Below are 21,073 nucleotides of genomic sequence, written 5' to 3'. Positions count from 1 at the left end.
ACCACCCGCCTTCTCCTCTTGGGAATGGTGGTCGTGGAACCCCCAACCTCAGGACATCGCATCTCATGCCTTCCAACCAGCGGAATCTCCTTCTGCTTTCTCGCCCCAGAGATATCATCTGGTCCACTTTCCGCAATGGTACCTGTGGAGAGAACATGAAAGCGGTTAGTTACCTGTGTCTGTGTTACTGGAACCCGGACATTCCGCTTACCTCCTCTGGAGGTCACATGTTGCCAAGCTTCTTCACTGGCCTCTTGGCTCCTCTGTGCAACCTGCTCTATATCTTTAGAGCTTTGTGCCCCTAGAAGCCTATCCTGAGTTTTGTCCAGAAAATCCTCAGTTTCTCGTATGCAACGCAGGGTCGTTATCTGTTGCTCCAGACCTTCAATCTTCTCTTCCAATATGGAGACCAGCTTGCACTTTGTACAAAGTCGCTTCTGTCCTGAGGAAGAAAGACAAACATGGCACATCCAGTGCAGGTCACAACAGCTGAACCCCCCCCTTCCATATCACCTTCCTACTATGAGCTTCCTCAGAGCAGTTTGCAAGACGTAAGCCTCACTGGGCTCACTCCAGGCGAACTCCCAGGCAAACTCCTGCTGTGAGCTGCTCTGCTGTCCCCCGCTGCTCAGCTGGTTCGCAGCCGCTCAGCTGGTTCACAAAGCTCTGGCTATTTTTAAACAGCCAGGCTTCCCTGACGCAAACAAACAGACACCCTAATGCCCGCCCCCTGCAGGCTAGCAGCCAATCAGACACTCACTCAGGCTCTCACACTGCCCTCCCAGCAAACACACGTTCGGATACTTCCTCAGCAAGCAAACAAACACACACTCGGATACTTACCAGTCCCAGGCAAACTCCTGCTGTGAGCTGCTCTGCTGTCCCTCGCTGCTATGATGAGCTGCATGCCATTCTAGGGGGTGCAGCCACCACTACCCCAACCTTGTGCTTTGACTCCATCCAAGGAGTGAGAGGCAACACTGAAGCGAGTTTTGGGGGCGAAGAAGGTGATGATGAGGAGGAGGTTGTAGATAGCTCACAGCAAGGAAGCAGAGAAACCGGTTTCCCCAACAGCCAGGATCTGTTTATTACCCTGGACCTGGACCCAGTACCCCCCGAACCCACCCAAGGTGGGCTCGCAGACCTTGAAGGCAGAAAAGGGACCTCTGGTGAGTGTACCTTTGTAAATATTATACATGGTTTAAAAGCAAGCGTGTTTAATGATTAATTTGCCCTGGCATTCACGGCCAGTACAGCTACTGGAAAAGTCTGTTAACGTGGGGATGGAGCAGAAATCCTCCAGGGACATTTCCATAAAGCTCTCCTGGACGTACTGCCAACGCCTTTGTAAAAGGTTTCTGGGGAGGGCAGCCTTATTCCGTCCTCCATGGTAGGACACTTTACCATGCCAGGCCAGTAGCATGTAGTTGGGAATCATTGCAGAACAAAGCATTGCAGCGTATGGTCCTGGTGTTTGCTGGCATTCAAACAACATCCGTTCTTTATCTCTCTGTGTTACCCTCAGGAGAGTGATATCATTCTTGGTCACCTGGTTGAAATATGGTTGTTTTAGTAAGCTGACATTCAGAGGTGCCCATTCCTGCTGGGCTGTTTGCCTGTGGCGGAACAGAAATCTTCCCCGCTGTTAGCTATGCGGTGGGGGGAGGGGTGAAGCCATCATCCCAGAGAATTGTGTGTGTGTGTGTGGGGGGGGGGGGGTTAGTTGGGTTTCTGCTGTATGCCCCTCCTTTTAAATTGCCAACCCATTTTAAATGGCCAACCCAATGGCTACTTTGTATGGGAAATGAGAGTGCTGCTGTTTGAAGCCATTCCCACATGTTACGAAGGTTAAAGAAGCCAAAAGACTGTGGCTTACCATGGCTGCCTACAAGCCGAATTCTGCTGCCCGGCCCTGCATGCGTGATCTCTCACACAAAATCGGTATACATAACCAGCTGCATATGTTTCTCCTTCCCAGAGGCTAGTGAAGATTAGAAGGTGAAAAAAACGCACTCGTGATGAAATGTTCTCTGACCTCATGCTGTCCTCCTACACTGACAGAGCACAGCAAAATACATGGAGGCAGACAATCTCAGAGTGCAGGAAAACACAATATGACCACAAGGAGAGGTGGTGGGCTGAAGGTGGTAGGTGGCGTCAGCTTGCTGAAAGAAGGCAGGATTCAATGCTGAGGCTGCTGGAGGATTAAACACATATGCTCCAGCGTATGGTTGAGCTGCAGGAAAGGCAGCAGGAGCACAAACCATCGCTACAGGCCCTGTGTAACTAACCGCCCTCCTCCCCAAGTTCCATAGGCTCCTCACTCAGACGCCCAAGAAGGCGGTGTGGGGGCCTCCGGCCACCCAGCTGCTACACCCCAGAGGATTGCCCAAGCAACAGAAGGCTGGCATTCAATAAGTTTTAAAGTGCTGTGTGGCCTTGTCCTTCCCTCCTCCCCCACCCCTCCCAGGCTACCTTGGCAGTTATCCCGTTATTTGTGTGATGAATAAATAAAGAATGCATGAATGTGAATCAACAATGACCTTATTGCCTGTGCAAGTGGTGATCGAAGTGGGGAGGGGAGGGTGCTTAGCTTACAGGAAAGTAGAGTGAACCGGGGGGGTGTGTGGTTCCATCAAGGAGAATCAAACAGAACTTTCACACCGTAGCCTGGCCATTCCTGAACCTGGTTTTCAAATGATGCTCACCACACCCTTCTGTACTTTTCTAACTGCCCTGGTGTCTGGCTGCATGTAATCAGCGGCCAGGCGATTTGCCTCAACCTCCCACCCCACCATAAATGTCTCCCCCTTACTCTCACAGATATTGTGGAGCGCACAGCAAGCAGTAATAACAAGTAGGAATATTGGTTTCGCTGAGGTCTAACTGAGTCAGTAAACTGCGCCAGCGCGCTTTTAAACGTCCAAATGCACATTCTACCACCATTCTGCACTTGCTTAGCCTGTAATTGAACAGCTCCTGGTTACTGGCCAGGATGCCTGTGTATGGCTTTATGAGCCATGGCATTAAGGGGTAAGCTGGGTCTCCAAGGATAACTATAGGCATTTCAACATCCTCAACGGTTATCTTCTGGTCTGGGAATAAAGTCCCTTCCTGCAGCTTTTGAAACAGACCAGAGTTCCTGAAGATGTGAGCGTCATGTGCCTTTCCCGGCCATCCCATGTTGATGTTGGTGAAACGTCCCTTGTGATCCACCAGTGCTTGCAGCACCATTGAAAAGTACTCCTTTCAGTTTATGTACTTGCTGCCTTGGTGCTCTGATGCCAAGATATGTATATGGGTTCTGTCTATCACCCCACCACAGTTAGGGAATCCCATTGCAGCAAAGCCATCCACTATGACCTGCACATTTCCCAGAGTCGCTACCCTTGATATCAGCAGCTCAGTGATAGCGTTGGCTACTTGCATCACAGCAGCCCTCACAGTAGATTTGCCCACTCCAAACAAATCTAGTGTATTTCTTGTTTTGATCCACTTGATCTGTCTTTATACATCTTGCTGGCAGCAGAAGGTGCAGTAGAACTGCTGGCCATCATCATCGCTGGGGTGCTCAGCAGAAGATGGTGCAGTATGACAGCTGGCCATCATTGTGTCCTGGCTGCTCATTAGAAGATGGTGCAGTAGGACTGCCGGCAGGACTGAATCGCCATGAGATGAAACTCAAAAGGGAAATGACCTGGCTGAGTCATTCCCATGTTTGCCCAGGCTCCCCGACCGACCTCACTGAGGTCGGCTAAAAGAGCACTCTGGAGTACGGTGACAATGGCTACCAGTCATACTGCACTGTCTGCTGCCAAAAGGCAATGAGCTGCTGCTGTGTGGCAATACAGTACCGAGTCTGCCAGCACCCAGGAGACATACGGTGACGGTGAGCTGAGCGGGCTCCATGCTTGCCGTGGTATGGTGTCTGCATGGGTAACCCAGGAAAAAAGGCGCGAAATGATTGTCTGCCATTGCTTTCACAGAGGGAGGGAGGGAAGGGGGTGCCTGATGATATGTACTCAGAACCACCCGTGGCAATTTTTTTGCCCCATCAGGTATTGGGATTTCTACCCAGAATTCAAATGGGTGGTGGAGACTGCGGGAATTGTGGGATTGCTACCCACAGTGCAGTGCTCCGGAAGTCGACGGTTGCCTTGGTACTGTGGACGCACTTCACCAGCTAAATGCCAACTAAATGCACTTAGAGCATTTGTGGGGGTACACACATAATCGACTGTATAAAAACACTTTCTACAAAACCGACTTCTATAAATTCAACCTAATTTTGTAGTGTAGACATAGCCTTAGCTTCTTAACCCTTTACAGGTGAAAGGATATGGCCTCTGGCCAGGAGGGATTTTATAGCACTGTATACAGAAAGGTGGTTACCCTTCCCTTTATATTTATGACAGTTGCCCCTTTGAGAGATTATAATTTAGGACATAGGTAGATATGGTCAGAGGAACCGAGCCAAAGTTAAAAGCCTTTTCTATGCTATTGCATCTGTAGCCATCCTCAAAGTACTTTCCATGTTAGGACACAGACTCTCAAATCCTGTGGGTAAACGTTATTTGTAGGAACCTCATTGTATGTGGAAGCATTACTTTATTCTGACAGTTCACAACCACAAAATACTGCATTCCAAATGACCAAATACCAAATTCTGCATTCCCTTCTCTTCTTTCAGTATTATATGTACAGTAACCTTTGGTATTGAATTGTTTATTCTTTTTAAATGACTTAATTGTTGTAACATAAATCGACAAAATCTGGGAAATTAAAACATGCTGCAACCAAGGTCCTAGTTTTTTTGCAGTTATTGCCATGGAAATCAGAGCTGGCCAAATAAATTCTGTTAAAACTCAGTAATTACGTTCAGTTTTTTCTGTGCTGTATTCTCTTTTAACCCATATTTTCTTCTCTTATACTTCCTGCCGACTCCTCCCCTCCCTCCTTTTCAGCTGCTGCTTAGCTCAGGTTAATAGAAATCATATGATTAACATCTATGGATAGCCATTCATAGGTTGACAACCCTAATAATTCTAGCTGCCCTTATTATACATGTCTTTGCTTCAATATGACATGCACCCTGAGGATTCGAGCTGAGCTAATATCTCACAGTGAATAATTTATTTGACAAATTTAGCCTCTTTCTGTTTGTGCAACATTTGCAAACAGATTGTGACTTACTTGAATTTATTCATTGTTGAAATTTGACATCTTTTGAATTTTATACTGTTGGGATTGCACACCAAAAGTATTCAAAATTGTTTTGCTAAATTGTGATCAGCCAGTTACATCATATGGTACCATTTCCTTTTTTCTGATTGGATGAGCACATAAGTTTTTTTAGCCTGAGTACTACCATATTAGATTTTAAAATTTGGTTTCTATGGATAATTATATTTGCTTTTTTAAAGTTTGGTTTAGATCAGTTCGATCAATATTTATGAAAAACAAAGACGAGATACAAAGTTGTCGAAAGTGTTTTAATATACAATTAATATTGTTTGACATTTCTTGTACGTTTGACTCAGTTTGTTTGAAAATTAAGAACTTTGGATGATATGGTGCCAAGGACAGGGCACCAATAAAACACTTTAAAATTGGGTAACAATATTCCAGCAACTCTCTTCCCAAGCACCAGAGAAATCTACGTAACATTTCACCCTCTACCAGCCCACACACTTCCACTTCCAATGTCATTAACCTGCGTGCAAAAGACAGTAGCACCTAACATGTAAATGTTTTTCTTATTCAACGCCCCTCTCCCAACATAATTTTACGTAAAAGCATGTGAAAGGACATTTTTACGTGCCCTTGGTCCCAAAATCCCAACACCTATCAGACTGTATCCTGATTTTTTTTCTTACTGAGGTCTCGAGAAGAAGCCAAGGTTGAACAAAATCAGCACAGTTTAGAGTTAAAAGGGCCACAACAGTTTGCAATGTTCAGTTTTTAGGTTATCTCTGACTTAAAATGGTCCCCCATATGAAATAGCCCTAAAACAGCCTTGAATATCAATATTGAGATGACCCAACATTCTAAACCACTTTAGCTATGACTCAGTCTAAAATTATATATTTAGTTTCTAGTTGCTGGAGATTGAACATCTGTGAATGCTTTACAAATAATAATGAAGTCTCACAACACCACTGTGGAACACCATCATACAGATGGCAAACTGGAGACGTAGAGTTGTTAAGTATCTTGACACTTGGAAGTCTGTGGGAGAGATTAGACTATATGGGTCTGCTTTTCAACAATGCTGAGCACCTACATCTTCGATATTTCAATAGAAACCGCAGATTATCAGTGTGTTAGAAAGTAATGTGTGTGTCTCCTCTGTGTGTCTCCCTTAGCCACAAGACCAACCTTCCTCTCCTTTGATTCTGACATTTTAGGTGTCTTGAATTCTGATGTGTGGCATCTACAAATAGGACCAGTTTACTAAAGCACATCACAGCCCTCACAGTGTTCTTAACTACCCTGGATTTAATCTGCTCTAGTAAACAAAATTAAAAATTTCAACATCCTTATCTTAACATTCACATCTTCAAAAATACTAAATGAGTTTTCTTTAAACTTGACTTGTTTGTTGGACCTCATTCAGATATATGAAGCAATGTGGACAAAATCAGCTATTCAATTATCTGTTGTTCTTTTTCTGTTTTTTCTCCCTCCTGTTCCAACAATGGAATGAAAAAAAAATGTCCAATCTGATTCCGTTAATCCTTTAAAAAAATAAGCTTGTCTTAAGGCAGAAACGAAACCTGGAAAATTTCAGTCCAAAAGGAATTGTTTGGGAAAGTTATAAGCAACTGAAAAAGATGCGGTATGATGGAATTTGCATTTCAGCCATAACTATGCATACATAATCTTTTACAAGGACTGCTGTTACCTAACACTTTGATGTCTTCTATTCCCTCTGGCACCTCACAAATAGTCTTTGGCAGTACATAATGCAATACCACTGCCACCACTCCATTATATTAGGAAACTGGTTCAACTATCTATGCAAATAAGGCTATTTTTGTTATTAGGGAAGAAGACATGAAGACCTGATTTTTTTTGTAAAACTAGTTTAGCAGGTTAGTTTTGCCCTCTCAGGCAGCACTTTATTTCCAGTATTTTTAATTTCCGATGACATAATGCAATTTCATAATATTTGAGGGGCAAACCAGATGCCTGATTTTGGGATTAGTTTACTGCTAATTAAAGGACTAATTTTTCTGTCACAAATTTACTAGTGAGTTTGTCAAAATATTCAACAGTTCAACAAACTAAATTGGCCAGGAGAACTTGATTGGGTATTTTCCATTCCACGTAACTTTGGTGCTTATTTTTAAGAGCCATGGGAATAGCTGTTAGTATATGTATTGATTACTAGTCTGCTGATAATATAAGTCAGCTGTGTAGCAGAATAGTGATTCAGGAAGTTAAATTTCAGTGTACTCAAATTTAAAGGGAGGAAAACCCTACCTGAACAATGGATCTGTTGAGTATTTTCATTCTGTTATAGGAATTCTTATTCTATTTCTTTGATGTATAATTTTGTCATGCTACAAGAGTTCATAATAAATTTGTGTCACAATCTGACAGATAATCATTGTTTAACTGCAAGCATGCATGAAAAGTCAAGAGATTCACAATCTGATTTCTCTCTAAAACTTTAGGCCACTGTGAGATGATTAGTCTTATTATAACTTGGATGTAAATGATATAATTTAACAAACAAAATACTATAAAGCTTGTTGGTGCAGTAGTAGTTAAGTACTAATGTAGTAAAGCCACCACAGCTGGCTTCCCATATGAGCAAATGACTGGTTAAGATCAGCAGCAACCATGCATAGGAAAAACAATATTGTCTTGATGAGAGGTGGTGCAATAAAATGTCACTCTTCGAGCTATTATTCTGTGGGTGCTCCACCTGAGAATGTGTGTGGACCCATGCACTCTTGATCTGAGATTTTTAGCCTGCAGTGTCTATGGGTCTGTGCCTGCAACCTACAGATCCTTGTGCTCTGGTGCAAAGATATATGGAGGTGCCGCTGTTGTTCCAGTTCCTTCTCAGCCATCTTCAACTCCAGATGGAGCATTGGGTGTCTGCTGGTTAGCGCTACAGCTTTATTCTATTTTTCTCCTTTTGTAGTATTTCTTTTATTTAATTTTATTACTTGTGAACAGGGTCTCTTTCACCTTTAGTTTGTTTGCAGCCTTTCCCTGTTCAGGTTTCAAAGACCCCTAGTTTCAAACCTTGTCATACCTTCCACACGTCTTGTCCCGTCAGCGATGGGCATTCCAGCTGCCTTGGAGAGGCCCATGTCCCATTGAAGAGCAAGGTCTGAGGGAAGATAGACTGAAGCACCTCCCAATGGAGCGCTCACTGAAACCTGTGGGATCCGATTATCCCCATCCCAGTACATCAGCCACACTGACTTATGAGGCCTTAGTAAGCAGAGCCCATGGACACCTTTGGACACTTGGAAGCATTAGAAGCATTCAAAAAGAAAAAGACTCTATTATCTTGAGAGAGACTCCAAAAGGGGAAAAAAAAAGGGGGGGGGGATAAGTCATCTTCAAGGCCAGGGAGCAAGTAGACCTCATGTCCCGATGTACATGCGGCCAATGCTTCCATGACACCCAGTATTGAGACACCACTAGCAGCCCCATGTGGCACCATTGTTGATACCAGAATCGAAGCCCTCCCATTATTCCTGCAGAAACAAGGACTATAAGAAATCATCCTCGATACTTGGTCTGATACTGTCTTCCTCCTGCTGTGGTCACAAAGAGCATACAGACCATTCAACCATACCATCTCTGGTACTGCTCAGAGTCACTGTGGATTTCTGCCCTAGCTCATTGGTACTGACCAAGTTAATGTCACATGAGGACTCTGAGTCATGGAGGAACCCCAGTTTCCTTTTCTAAGGGATACCAAGAGAGAATACTCACCAAAAATGAAGCTGGAGTATCTGTCAGTGCACCCCCTAAACACTTGACCTCCAGTACCAACTCGGTTTCCAGTCACACGCTGGCCACTAGTACTGACACAGCCCCTGGTACCGATCTCAGTAAGTCCTCCATTGGATACAGGAGATGACATAGTCTTCAATTCAGATATTTCCATCCAGGACTCCATCACCTACCCATTCCAGCTCTCCTCCCTACAGGTGTTTCCAGAGGAGGCGATCCCAGAAATGAACTATCGTCCCCCATGTCAGCCCTGGCACTAATATTCCCTTCTCCAGTGCTCCATCACAATGGGCTTTTGGCTCCTTATGGTGATGAGTATTATAGGGTGCCCTGGTACAATAGGACCAATACAGACCAACAGCCACCAGTACAGGAGGATCCTGTCCAGAAGCGCATGAACTGATTAAGACCTGATTTAAAAAATAGTAGTAGAATCTCTACAGAACCCCTTGGAGGAAATACAAGAACTGCAACATTCCTTGGTGGATATTCTGCATACCTCCCCCACAGAGCAAGACTGCTTTGTCCTTAATGAAGCGTTACTCTCACCAGCCTATACAGCGTGGTAGACACTGCTACCATCCTGCCCAAGTGCAAGAGGAATGACAAAAAGTATTATGTACTGTCTAAGGGTTTGGAATATTTTTTTTCTCACATTCCACCCCAAATTAATGTCCAAATCAATGACAGGGAGTACTTGGGGCAGAGGGATACAAGGGCCCAGATCTCTCTGGTTAAGCAGAGTATGGTCCCAAAGGCTATGGCAGAGATTGTGGGGGTGGGTGAAAGCAGATTCCTCATACCACAAGCTAAAATCCATGTGGTTTGGGAAGGTTTGGAAAGTGTTTTGATAGAACATCTCCTAGTTGACCTGCTTCTTGGTACTGATTTTTTCCGTGTAGCTCAGGTTAAAGTATTTGCCTGCAGCAGGAGGGAGTTTTATGCTGGGACCCCTGAGGGAAAGGGTAAAGTCTCAGGAACTGCTGAGAGAATGGAAGAGTCTCCTTGATTCTTCTGACAGGTTTCAGAGTAGCAGCCATGTTAGTCTGTGTTCGCAAAAAGAAAAGGAGTACTTGTGGCACCTGAGTCTCTAAGGTGCCACGAGTACTCCTTTTCTTTTGTCTTGTTTCTTCTGTAGCAGGGAGAAGCCACATGCTTCCAGGTTAGAGGGTGGTTGAGGTCAACTCCTGCACTGCAGCAGGAGGCAACACCACATCAGGAAGGGTGTAATGCCTTGCAGGGAGAGAACTGTCCAGGTTTTTAGCTGCCAACAGGTCACAGATAAACCAGAGATAAACTCGGCTCTAGGGAGCATAGAGAAATGTGTCCCAGAGGAGAGCCCAGAGAAGGGGCAGGGGATCTCAGAAACCACTGAGGTGGGTGAGGATTCCTGTGACACTCCAACATAGGGAAGCAGGGTGCTTCCAAGTATAGAATCACAGAATCATAGACTTTAAGGTTAGAAGTGACCATTATGATCATCTCGTCTGACCTCCTGCACAATGCAGGCCATGAAATCTCACCCACCAACTCCTGTAACAAAGCCCTAACTTATGTCTGAGCTATTGAAGTCCTCAAATCGTGGTTTAAAGACTTCAAGGTGCAGAGAATCCTCCAGCAAGTGACCTGTCCCCCATGCTGCAGGGGAAGGCAAAAAAACCCAAGGGCCTCTGCCAATCTGCCCTGGGGGAAAATTCCTTCCTGACCCCAAATATGGCGATCAGCTAAATCCTGAGCATGTAGGCAAGACTCACCAGCCAGACACCCAGGAAAGAATTCTCTGTAGTAACTCAGATCCCACCCCATCTAACACCCCATCACAGGCCATTAGGCATATCTACCACTAGTAGTTGAAGATCAATTAATTGCCATAATTAGGCTATCCCATCATATCATCTCCTCCATAAACTTATCAAGCTTTGTCTTGAAGCCAGATATGTCTTTTGCCCCCACTGCTTCCCTTGGAAGGCTGTTCCAGAACCTCACTTCTCTGATGGTTAGAAACCTTCGTCGAATTTCAAGTCTAAACTTTCTGATGGCCAGTTTATGTCCATTTGTTCTTGTGTCCACATTGGTACTGAGCTTAAATAATTCTTCTCCCTCCGTGCTGTTTATCCCTCTGATATATTTATAGATAGCAATCATATCTCCTCTCGGCCTTCTTTTAGTTAGGCTAAACAAGCCAAGCTCCTTGAGTCTCCTTTCATAAGACGGGTTTTCCATTCCTTGGATCATGTACCTGTTCCAGTTTGAATTCATCCTTCTGAAACGTGGGAGACCAGAACTGCACACAATATTCCAGATGAGATCTCACCAATGCCTTGTATAACAGTACAAACACCTCCTTATCTCTACTGGAAATACCTCGCCTGACGCATCCCAAGACCGCATTAGCTTTTTTGATGGCCATATTACATTGGCGGCTCATAGTCATTCTGTGATTGACCAATAATCCGAGGTCCTTCTCCTCCTCTGTTACTTCCAAGTAATGCATCCCCAGTTTATAACAGAAATTCTTGTTATTAATCCCTAAATGCATGACCTTGCACTTTTCACTATTAAATTTCATCCTATTACTATTACTCCAGTTTACAAGGTCATCCAGATCTTCCTGTAAGATATCCCAGTCCTCCTCTGGATTGGTAATACCTCACAGTTTTGTGTCATCCACAAACTTTATTAGCACATTCCCGCTTTTTATGCCAAGGTCAGTAATCAAAAGATTAAATCAGATTGGTCCCAAAACCGGTCCCTGAGGAACTCCACGAGTAACCTCCTTCCAGTCTGACAGTTCCCCTTTCAGTGTGACCCGCTGTAGTCTCCCCTTTAACCAGTTCCTTATCTACCTTTCAGTTTTCATATTGACCCTCATCTTTTCCAATTTAGCTAATAATTCTCTGTGTGGAACCGTATCAAATGCCTTACTGAAATCGAGGTAAATTAGATCTACTGCGTTCCCTTTGTCTAAAAAATCTGTTACCCTCTCAAAGAAGGAGATCAGGTTGGTTTGGAATGATCTACCTTTTGTAAAGCCATGTTGTATTTTGTCCCAATTACCATTGACCTCAATGTCCTTACTACTTTCTCCTTCAAAATTTTTTCCAAGACCTTGCATATTACAGATGTCAAACTAACACACCTGTAGTTACCCGGATCATTTTTTTTTACCTTTCTTAAAAATAGGAACTATGTTAGCAATTCTCCAGTCATACTGTACAACCCCTGAGTTTACAGATTCATTAAAAATTCTTGCTAATGGGTTTGCAATTTCATGTGCTAGTTCCTTTAATATTCTTGGATGAAGATTATCCAGACCCCCCGATTTAGTCCCATTAAGGTGTTTGAGTTTGGCTTCTACCTCAGATGTGGTAATATCTACCTCCATTTCATCATCCCATTTGTCGTCCTACCATTATCCTTAAGCTCCTCTTTAGCTTCGTTGAAGACTGAGGCAAAGTGTTTGTTTAGATATTGGGCCATGCCTAGATTATCCTTAACCTCCACTCCATCCTCAGTGTTAAGCGGTCCCACTTCTTCTTTCTTTGTTTTCTTCTTATTTATATGGCTATAGAACCTTTTACTATTGCTTTTAGTTCCCTTTGCAAGGTCCAACTCTACTTGACTTTTAGCCCGTCTCACTTTATCCCTTCATGTTCTGATCTCAATAAGGTAGCTTTCCTTGCTAATCGCTCCCATCTTCCACTCCCTGTAGGCTTTCTGCTTTTTCTTAATCACCTCTCTAAGATGCTTGCTCATCCAGCTTGGTCTACAACTTCTGCCTATGAATTTTTTCCCCTTTCTTGGGATGCAGTCTGATAGTTTCTGCAAGTTTGACTTGAAGTAATTCCAGGTCTCCTCCGCCTTTAGATCCACAGGTTTTTCAATCCAATCCACTTCCCTAACTAATTTCCTTAATTTTTTAAAGTTAGCCTTTTTGAAATAAAAAACCCTAGTCACAGATCTGTTTTTGTTTATCCTTCGATTTAGTTTGAACTGAATTCGCTCATGATCTCTCGAACCAAGGTTGTCCCCTACAATGATTTCTTCTATGAGGTCCTCACTGCTCACCAAAACCAAATCTAAAATGGCATCCCCTCTTGCTGATTCAGCAACTGCTTGGTGAAGGAATCGATCAGCTATCGTATCCAGGAAAATCTGAGCCCTATTATTAATACTAGCACTTGTCCTCCACTCTATATCTGGGAAGTTAAAGTCTCCCATGATCACACAATTCCCATTAGTATTTACTTCTTTAAAAACATTAAAGAGGTCTCTATCCATATCCACATCGGATACCGGCAGTCTGTAGCACATCCTAAGCACTAACCCAGAGCAGGCTCTGGTAGCTTTCTTCTCCAATGTGATTTTTGCCCAGACAGACTCTGTCTTATCTATTCCATCACTTATTTCCTTACAGTCTACCTCATCATTGATATACAATGCTACTCCATCACCTTTGTCTTTATTTCTGGCTTTCCTAAACAGCACATAACCTTAATACCCATACTCCAGTCATGACGACTATTCCACCATGTTTCTGTTATCCCTATAATATCTGGTTTCACTTCCTGCACCAGTAGCTCTAGTTCCTCCATTTTGTTACCTAGGCTCCTTGCATTGGTGTACAAACATCTTAATTTTTGCTGTTTGGCCTCGCTCACATTCTGTACCCTATTAGGCACAGTCATTCTACAGCCAGTATAACTTATTAGACTGGTCTCCACACTGCCCTTCCTCCTTATATACATTCTCCTACCCATGGCTGTATCCTTTCTTCCTTCATTTTTTTCCCTCTTAATGTTAAAATCCGGCATGGAGATTACCTGGACATCTCCCAACCATCTCCCCCAAATTCCTAATTTAAAAGTCTCTTGATCATTTGTGCCATCCTCCATCCTAGAAGTCCATTTCCCTCCTTTCTCAGGTTAAGTCCATCCTGAGAGAACAGTTCTCTGTCCATGAATGCTTCTCAGTGGCCATACATCCCAAAGCCCTCCTTATAGCACCACTGCCTGAGCCATCTCTTGAGCATCATAATCTTGTCACATCTTTGTTGCCCTTCTCTAGGAACAGGTAGAATCCCACTGAAGATCATCTGAGCCTCGATTTCCTTTTGCGTCTTCCCCAGCCTGGCATAGTCTCCCTTCATACTTCCAGCGAGAATGTAGCCGTATCATTTGTTCCCACATGAAGGATAATCAATGGATTCTTTCCCTCTCCCGTTAGGATCCTCTTCAGCCTCAGGTCCACATCCCGTATCTTAGCACCCAGCAGACAGCACACCCTTTTGTTCTCTGGATCAGCTCTTGTTACAGGCCTGTCTATTCTTTTCAGTAATGAGTCCCCAATCACGTAGACCTGCCTTTTCCTGGCGATGGTGTGATTCTGCAGTCTATCCCCTGTTCCATGTGGCTGCAAGTCCTCTCGATTCCTATTGTCCCTTGCAATGCTCTGCAACCCATCCTGTATCCTCCTGGGGCTCATATTTGGTGTGGTTATCTCTATTGACTCTTGCCCTCTTCCAATAGGACTATCTGCTCTTCTCTTTTTCCTTGCCCTCTCACCTTCAGTGACCACCTGCTGTGCCCCTTCTTCATTTTCCAACTCTGCAAACCTGTTCCTGAGCTCTATTTCTCCTTCACTGCCCCGTCCTTTCCTCTTCTTGGTTCTCCTAGACACATGCTTCCACTGTCCACTTTCCTCACCCAGCAGTATCCTCTCAGAGTTCTTCGGTCCTGCTTACATCTTCAAGTCTGAGCTTTTCCCTTCAGCCTGCTCATGTCTTTGCTCCGTCATCTGCTCAAACCCCCTTGTAAACTCAATCAGAGTCTCCACCTGCGTCTCCAATCCTAAGATCTTCTCTTTCATCAGCTCGATCAGGCAGCACTTCATGCAGACAAAATTCTTTTTCAGGTTCCCCCTCCAGGATCATGTACGTGCTACACTTTCCACATCCAGTCATCTTCATTGTGTCTTCCACTACTTGGATCACTACCACTGCTGCCTCTGTGTGTGTCATAACCTTCTCACCTAAGTCCTGTTAGACTTGGAAACACAAACAAACCAAAACACCCACCCATAGCAAAACAAACCTCCAGCGAGCATGAAAACACTGCCAGAACACCACACACTCTCTTGAGCCTGTCTGTTCCTTTGCCTGGCTCTTATTCTTCCCCGAAAGCTCCCACTCAAACTCACCTGTTTTCAGCTCTGTTTGCTGGCTCCTGTGCGGCTGTCTGACTCACTGGCTACCTTTATAGGACCCCTAGTCAGAGAGGCCCCACCCCCTAATCAGGGTTCAGCTTCTCTCCCAGCACACTGCCCCTACAAGCCTCTTCTCCTCCAGTAGAATACCTTCTCCTCCAACAGAACTCCCACTCCAAGTATGGGAGGGGCTGAGACTAGCTCCTTTCCAGCAGAAGGCAACATGCCCTCAGGCACAGGGCCAGGAGAGGTGTTGTCAGTGATTAAGGAAACTGTCCCAGTTGTTAGCTGGCAGAGTTTTGCAGTGAATAAGAGACAGAACCCTTCATAGGGAGCACAGAGAAATGTGTCTGAGGAGGGGGCCCAGAGGAGGAAACTGGGGAAGGAATAGTGAGGGTACAGGAATGTCACCTCACTAGTCACGTGAGGCAGGATGCCCAGGACACTAGGAGGACAGCTGTGTCAGCATCTATGCACCAAGGCACTCAACCTGTTACCCAGGTTTTGAGAAGGAACTGTATAATTGACCTCCTGGAGAGGAGGAGTCACACAGCTGACTTTTCAGGGACAGAGAAAGCGGTGGCGGAGTGTACCCTAATCTAGGGCCCAATTTTTCAGGATGCTATTTCTGATATGTTTTTGGAAAGTAACTGTGTCTCTTTTAATCAAGGTGCAGCTCCAATGCCAGTGATAACAGAGGGGTTGGGACCAGGAAACTGCCAGGTGGTAGTTTGCCAGAATACAAATAACCCAACTGACAGAGAAGGGGTTGTTCTCCCCAAGGCTGGTGAGACATAGAGAGCAGTTATGGGAAAGCTGCTGGGAAAAAGTTAATCTGATTGAAGGGTAAATGCACCTAGCCCAGAAAGCACAGATCACAGCTCTCTAGGGGGCAGGGAAGGACTCAGTTCTGGGACGAGGAAACACATGGTAACCCCAAAAGGGGAGCTGGATTTTTTGCATATGTACAGTCCTGGGGTTGGGAGACCACTCCCCAAATGGTCAGCCAATGTGCAGGATCCCCCTGAATGCTTATCTTGCTAGACCCTGAGGCACCAAAATTCCTCAGGGAATTAGAAACATAATTAAATTAAGAGCCCACAGAAAGGGGAACACTGGAGGGAAGGAAAAGCCAGTGACTGACTACATGGGAGAGAGTCAAAGGACACCATGGGTAATGAACAAGCTAACCTCAAACTAGAATATCTGAACAGAGGGTGTGGATTCATAAAGGTTCTTGTAAATGTACATCTAAGATAAAAATGTGGGTATTAATGTTAAGTTTTGGGGATAAGAATTTTGACATGGATGTTAAACCTTATGATGATGCTACTTTTCAGTTAATACCTCTAAATAGGTTTAAAGCTTAGCACAGCAGAGAAACCATAAAAAACCCTGGTTTGCTGTGTGTGAATGGGGAAACGGAGGTACACCACCTCATGGCCCTAATGGCTGGATTCCAAAAGAACTATAACACAAACTGCCTTTGAGGTAGTCAATGACTAACGCTCTTGCAGTAAACTAAGTGGGGAGGTGTGATGTTTTGTACCTTGGGGCAACATCCAGCACCCCCATGTTCATCCTTATAATATGATTGTGTGGTATCTAATGCAAAGCTTGTCATGTTGGGTGTCTTCAGAAGGCTCATGATGCACCAAGCATTGTTGTTATAATAATGTTATAATAATGTAATAGGTTTTAATTTCATGTATATAGTTATGAGTCTGAAAATGTGTCCTCATGGCTTAAAGCAAGCCTAGGCAAAAACTCTCCAAGAACAGAAGGGTAATTCACACCTCATCAGAGCATATATGGGACAAACCCAGCCCAGTCTCACAGGAACAAAGGACACTGGGCTAGGCAAAAACAGAAGATCTGTTGGACTCTCAAATGAGTCACCCCCCTTCCTTTGGTCAGTTTGGGACTGCGATGAGGTAATGCTCACCTGACTCTGAAGTGGGGGGCGGGTGGACAAAGCCAAGAGGGAAGGAAGAACATGATAAAAGGAAGAGACATTTGCCATGCTCTTCCTCTCTCTCTTTCTCTCTCTCACCTACATCAACAGACACCACACCAAGTGACTGAAGCGCTGATCAAAGGGGAGAGCCTGGCTGAAGAGCAACCAGCCAGCCTTTGGTGAGAATCATCTAAGTTTGAAAGGGTTAAGATCAGCTTAGAATGCATTTTCCTTTTAAAATTTCATTTGACCAAATCTGACTTGTTATGCTTTGACTTATAATCACTTAAAATCTATCTTTATAGTTAATAAATCTGTTTGTTTATTCTACCTGAAGCAGTGCATTTGGTTTAAAGTGTGTCAGAGACTTCCTTTGGGATAACATATCAATTTCTTTGTTAAACTGATGGGCTCATATAAGCTTGCAATGTCCGGCGGGCATAACTGGACACTGCAAGATGGAGGTTCCTAGGGTTGTGTCTGGGACCAGAGATACTGGCTAGTGTCATTCGACTGCACAATCCAAGGAGAAGTTTATATGCCAGAGGCTGTGTATGAACAGCCCAGGAGTTGGGGTTCTCACAGCAGAGCAGGGTAAGGTTGGCTCCCGGAGTCGAGGATTGGAGTGACCTAGCAGATCACCGGTCCAAATAACACCAGAGGGCAATGTCACACCTTCACACAAAGAATACAGATAAGGGAAAATAGAATTTTTGTAAATATATTAGATATATTTAAGTGCAGTCATTGCCTCAATGTGGAGTTTTGTGTCCGTGTCTAATTCTTAAATTCTACCAGCAGCCAAAGTTGGCTGGGAACTTAGACAGCAGTTACTCAAAAGAGTCTGTACCTGATCATACAAATGGAAAGATTTTTCTTGCTTTTTCTTTTGGAAGGCTTTAATTTACTAGGCTGTTGTGAACTGATAAAAACCGATTTTTGTACTGTGTTGTGAAATTTAGTGGCTTTATATTTGTTGGTGGAAGAGTAATAAAGTGTGGGACAAGGTAACCATTACAATTTGTAGGAGCAAATAAATATAGTCAGTGTTATAATAAAGGCTACAAGCAGTAAAGATGACTTATGCAGAAGATTCTTGCAACAATAGTGTGTTGTTTTTCTGGAATCTAACACAACTGAAGATGTTGACAATGCAAGTATTGATGAGATCACTTGCAGGTGTTAACTGACCAGCATTGTGATTGGGTTCAACTGAAATGTTAGAATTTTAAGTATATTTGTATTTAATAGGTAATATATTTTAAAATAGTATTTCACTGAATTAACACTGACACATTTCAACTAAAAGTGGTTTGTACAGTTGTCTAATCTTTAAAAGATCTTGCTATCATTGTATACTTTGTTCCTGTCTGTAGAGATAAGAAATCATTGGTCAGTGTGCCCAACACAGAAATATCCAGGTGGGGGTGGGGAACATCTGTACAGTTCCTTCTGAATTGTTTCATTAGGGTACAGCCTGCAAATCTTTGGATCTTTTGAGCTCTTCCTGCGGTACAGGGATTCCTACTGATTCTGAGCCCTCCTGGCCTCTGCACCAATTTGACAGGCGATGCAGCTCTGTTGGATACCCATGAGCAGAAGGAGTTCTGCAGTCTGGCTGTGTTAAGTGTTAGCATTGCTGCTGGGTGTCAGGGAATCAATGTGTGCTTGGCCCAGGCACCCCTTTATGATATCCCAGAGAGGAGCCAGTTCTGTATGAGGGAAGAGGGAAACCTTTCCAAGTGTGGATCTGATGGGAACAGTCTGATCCCATGTTAGCACCTTTCTGTTTCTGCTTGAAGGGTGCTAACATGTCAGTAGTGCTGGAACTATGGGTGGTGCCGCACACTCTGGCTTGAAGTAGAAATAAGAAACACCAAATACATGGTTTTCAGCATCAGCACTCCCACTCTAAAAGCACCCTGTAACGTGGTTTCCGTGGCCAGCATAGACAGATCTGTAAGCAGTACTGTATTTTTATGGTCAATACTAACCTGAAAGTTTGTGTTTAAACATGTTTCTGGAGAAGGATGGTATCATTGTTTCTAACCTCTAATAAACAGGGCCTACATCAAGATTTCAGGGAGTCTGCCTTACTTTTTCTGTGGTCATTTCCTGTTCATTATCAATAATGTATGTTGTGTGCTTTTAGTTCTTTAAAATAGGTTCACTTCCCACCTTTCAAAGTAGTTGATTATCCCTGGAACTGGAATATAGTGTACTCCTGCACTATTGTGAGCTATGTTATTTTTTACAATACTGGAGGATCCATGAGTCTGTTTCTCAAACTACATAACCATCGTATTAGACATCTACTCCATTATGTTGTTGCGTTTTCAAAGATCACAAGTCTATCATCTGGGTAGTCTGAATACATTTGAATTCACCTTTGCCATAGTACTGAAGAAATCAATACTGCAGTCCCACATATAACAAGCGGTGTAGAAATCAGATTCAGGACATCGTTGTGCTGATTCAGAAAGAATTGATTTGTTGTGTATATGGAGTTGTTGTTGTTTTTTTTTAATATAGATAGATGTTAAAAGTTAATTGAAATAGTGAGGACAGTTAAAGAATATGAATCTACAGTACACATCTGCCTATCAAATAGAATCAATGATCTGTATTTCTTATACATTTGTTTATTTTAAATGAATGCTTGATGTAGCTAATATGATAAAGTTTTTAAAAAAGATCTTACAAAATACATATTAGGTGCAATTATTAGAATTTTAATCTCTTTACAGTAGATCATGTAAGTAGAGATTTACTAATATTTTATTATCTTTGCCTTTGGCTGATGTATATCTTTAATTTAGTATAAATTGTTTAACATGTTGCTTATAATGTGACCTGTAAAAAGCATGGATAGTCTATCTTCTATCACACTTTTGTTTTGCAATGTGTGTTCACCAAATCTAGTATTAGTGTTCATGGGTATGGGTTTAAACATTTTGCACATGATTTTTCAGTGCCTCAGTTTTAAAAGCAGATATGTTATGTGCAAAATAAGTGTAATAACAATCATAACTTAGTATTTTTCGTTTGAAATTAAGGCTGAAATTCCCTTCTTTCAGAGGGTCCATACAAGGCTATGTGGACTTCTGTATGTTGGTAAGGAGTAGTGGGGATTTGACTGCTGTGACCATAAGTTCCTTCCCACTTGTACCAATAAAATAAAAACCAGCAGGATCTTATTAAAGGGAAAAAGGCAAAATACCACATTTATTGTGAATACAGAAAGAATCATAGTAAGCAGTTAGTTATAGCTATAACATTCCATTCAATCTCATATTTATTCACACATTCATTCATACAAACACACCCACACACACACATACACACCCACACACACAGGTTCTGCAAGGTTGTTATCATAGTTACCAGCCTTAGAGTTGCTCATGCCAAGCCACTGGCCAGGTGGCCTGGACATGAGGAGGGAGCAGGGCCTTGTCAGATGCTCATCTGATGCTCCTGGAAGTTGGTTTGCAGAATCAGACCCCAAAGTTCTCACTTTCTAGAGTCTATTTTTATAGGAATTTCTTCCTATGCCAGTCTATGGGAATTGCTTCATCATGCTGTTGCTGAATCAATCAGCAGATAGCACATTCCTGACAGCTCCAAGATGTTATCTTGTTCTTTGGTTCTCCCATTCTTGAGGCTGTTGGGTGGATTCCAGTCTGTCCTCCGGGGGGGTCCTCTGGTTATTTCCAATTGACACCTTCTTCAGCCGATGGACACTGGATTCTTAGGCTGGCACCTCCCTGATCATTCAGTTATTATCCACACCAAGCATCCATCCACATACATCCTCTATCTCTATTTTAATCACAATTGTTAATACAACAAAAGGGTGGGGCGTCTCTGGGTGCTGTTTCTGTTGTTAGAGTATTGCTTTGAGTCTCTCTCTCTGTGAATTGCTTTGAGAAC

General features: G+C 43.4%; 1 protein-coding gene and 1 long non-coding RNA gene across 22 annotated transcripts in view; both read left to right on the top strand.

Moving 5' to 3' along the window:
* IMMP2L (inner mitochondrial membrane peptidase subunit 2) overlaps positions 1-21,073 on the top strand; it is an 852,317-nt gene that overhangs the window by 145,023 nt on the left and 686,221 nt on the right. Inside the window, exon 4 of one of the 21 annotated variants that reach the window (XM_073328100.1) lies at positions 17,252-18,260. The exons of the other annotated variants lie outside the window; for them this stretch is intronic. Coding sequence (XP_073184201.1) covers positions 17,252-17,267 — 16 coding nt within the window. The 3' untranslated portion in view covers positions 17,268-18,260. Of the gene's footprint in view, positions 1-17,251; positions 18,261-21,073 lie in introns of those variants that run through there. 21 annotated transcript variants of the gene reach the window in all.
* On the top strand, positions 6,852-17,037 carry LOC140905219 (uncharacterized). Its single transcript, XR_012156796.1, has 2 exons — positions 6,852-7,094; positions 15,857-17,037. It is a non-coding gene; the product is annotated as an uncharacterized lncRNA (long non-coding RNA).

This window comes from Lepidochelys kempii, chromosome 1 (assembly GCF_965140265.1).
Source record: "Lepidochelys kempii isolate rLepKem1 chromosome 1, rLepKem1.hap2, whole genome shotgun sequence".
Classification (NCBI taxonomy): domain Eukaryota; kingdom Metazoa; phylum Chordata; order Testudines; family Cheloniidae; genus Lepidochelys; species Lepidochelys kempii.
Note: the sequence above shows the minus strand (reverse complement) of the source record. Positions and strands in the feature narration are given on the sequence as shown.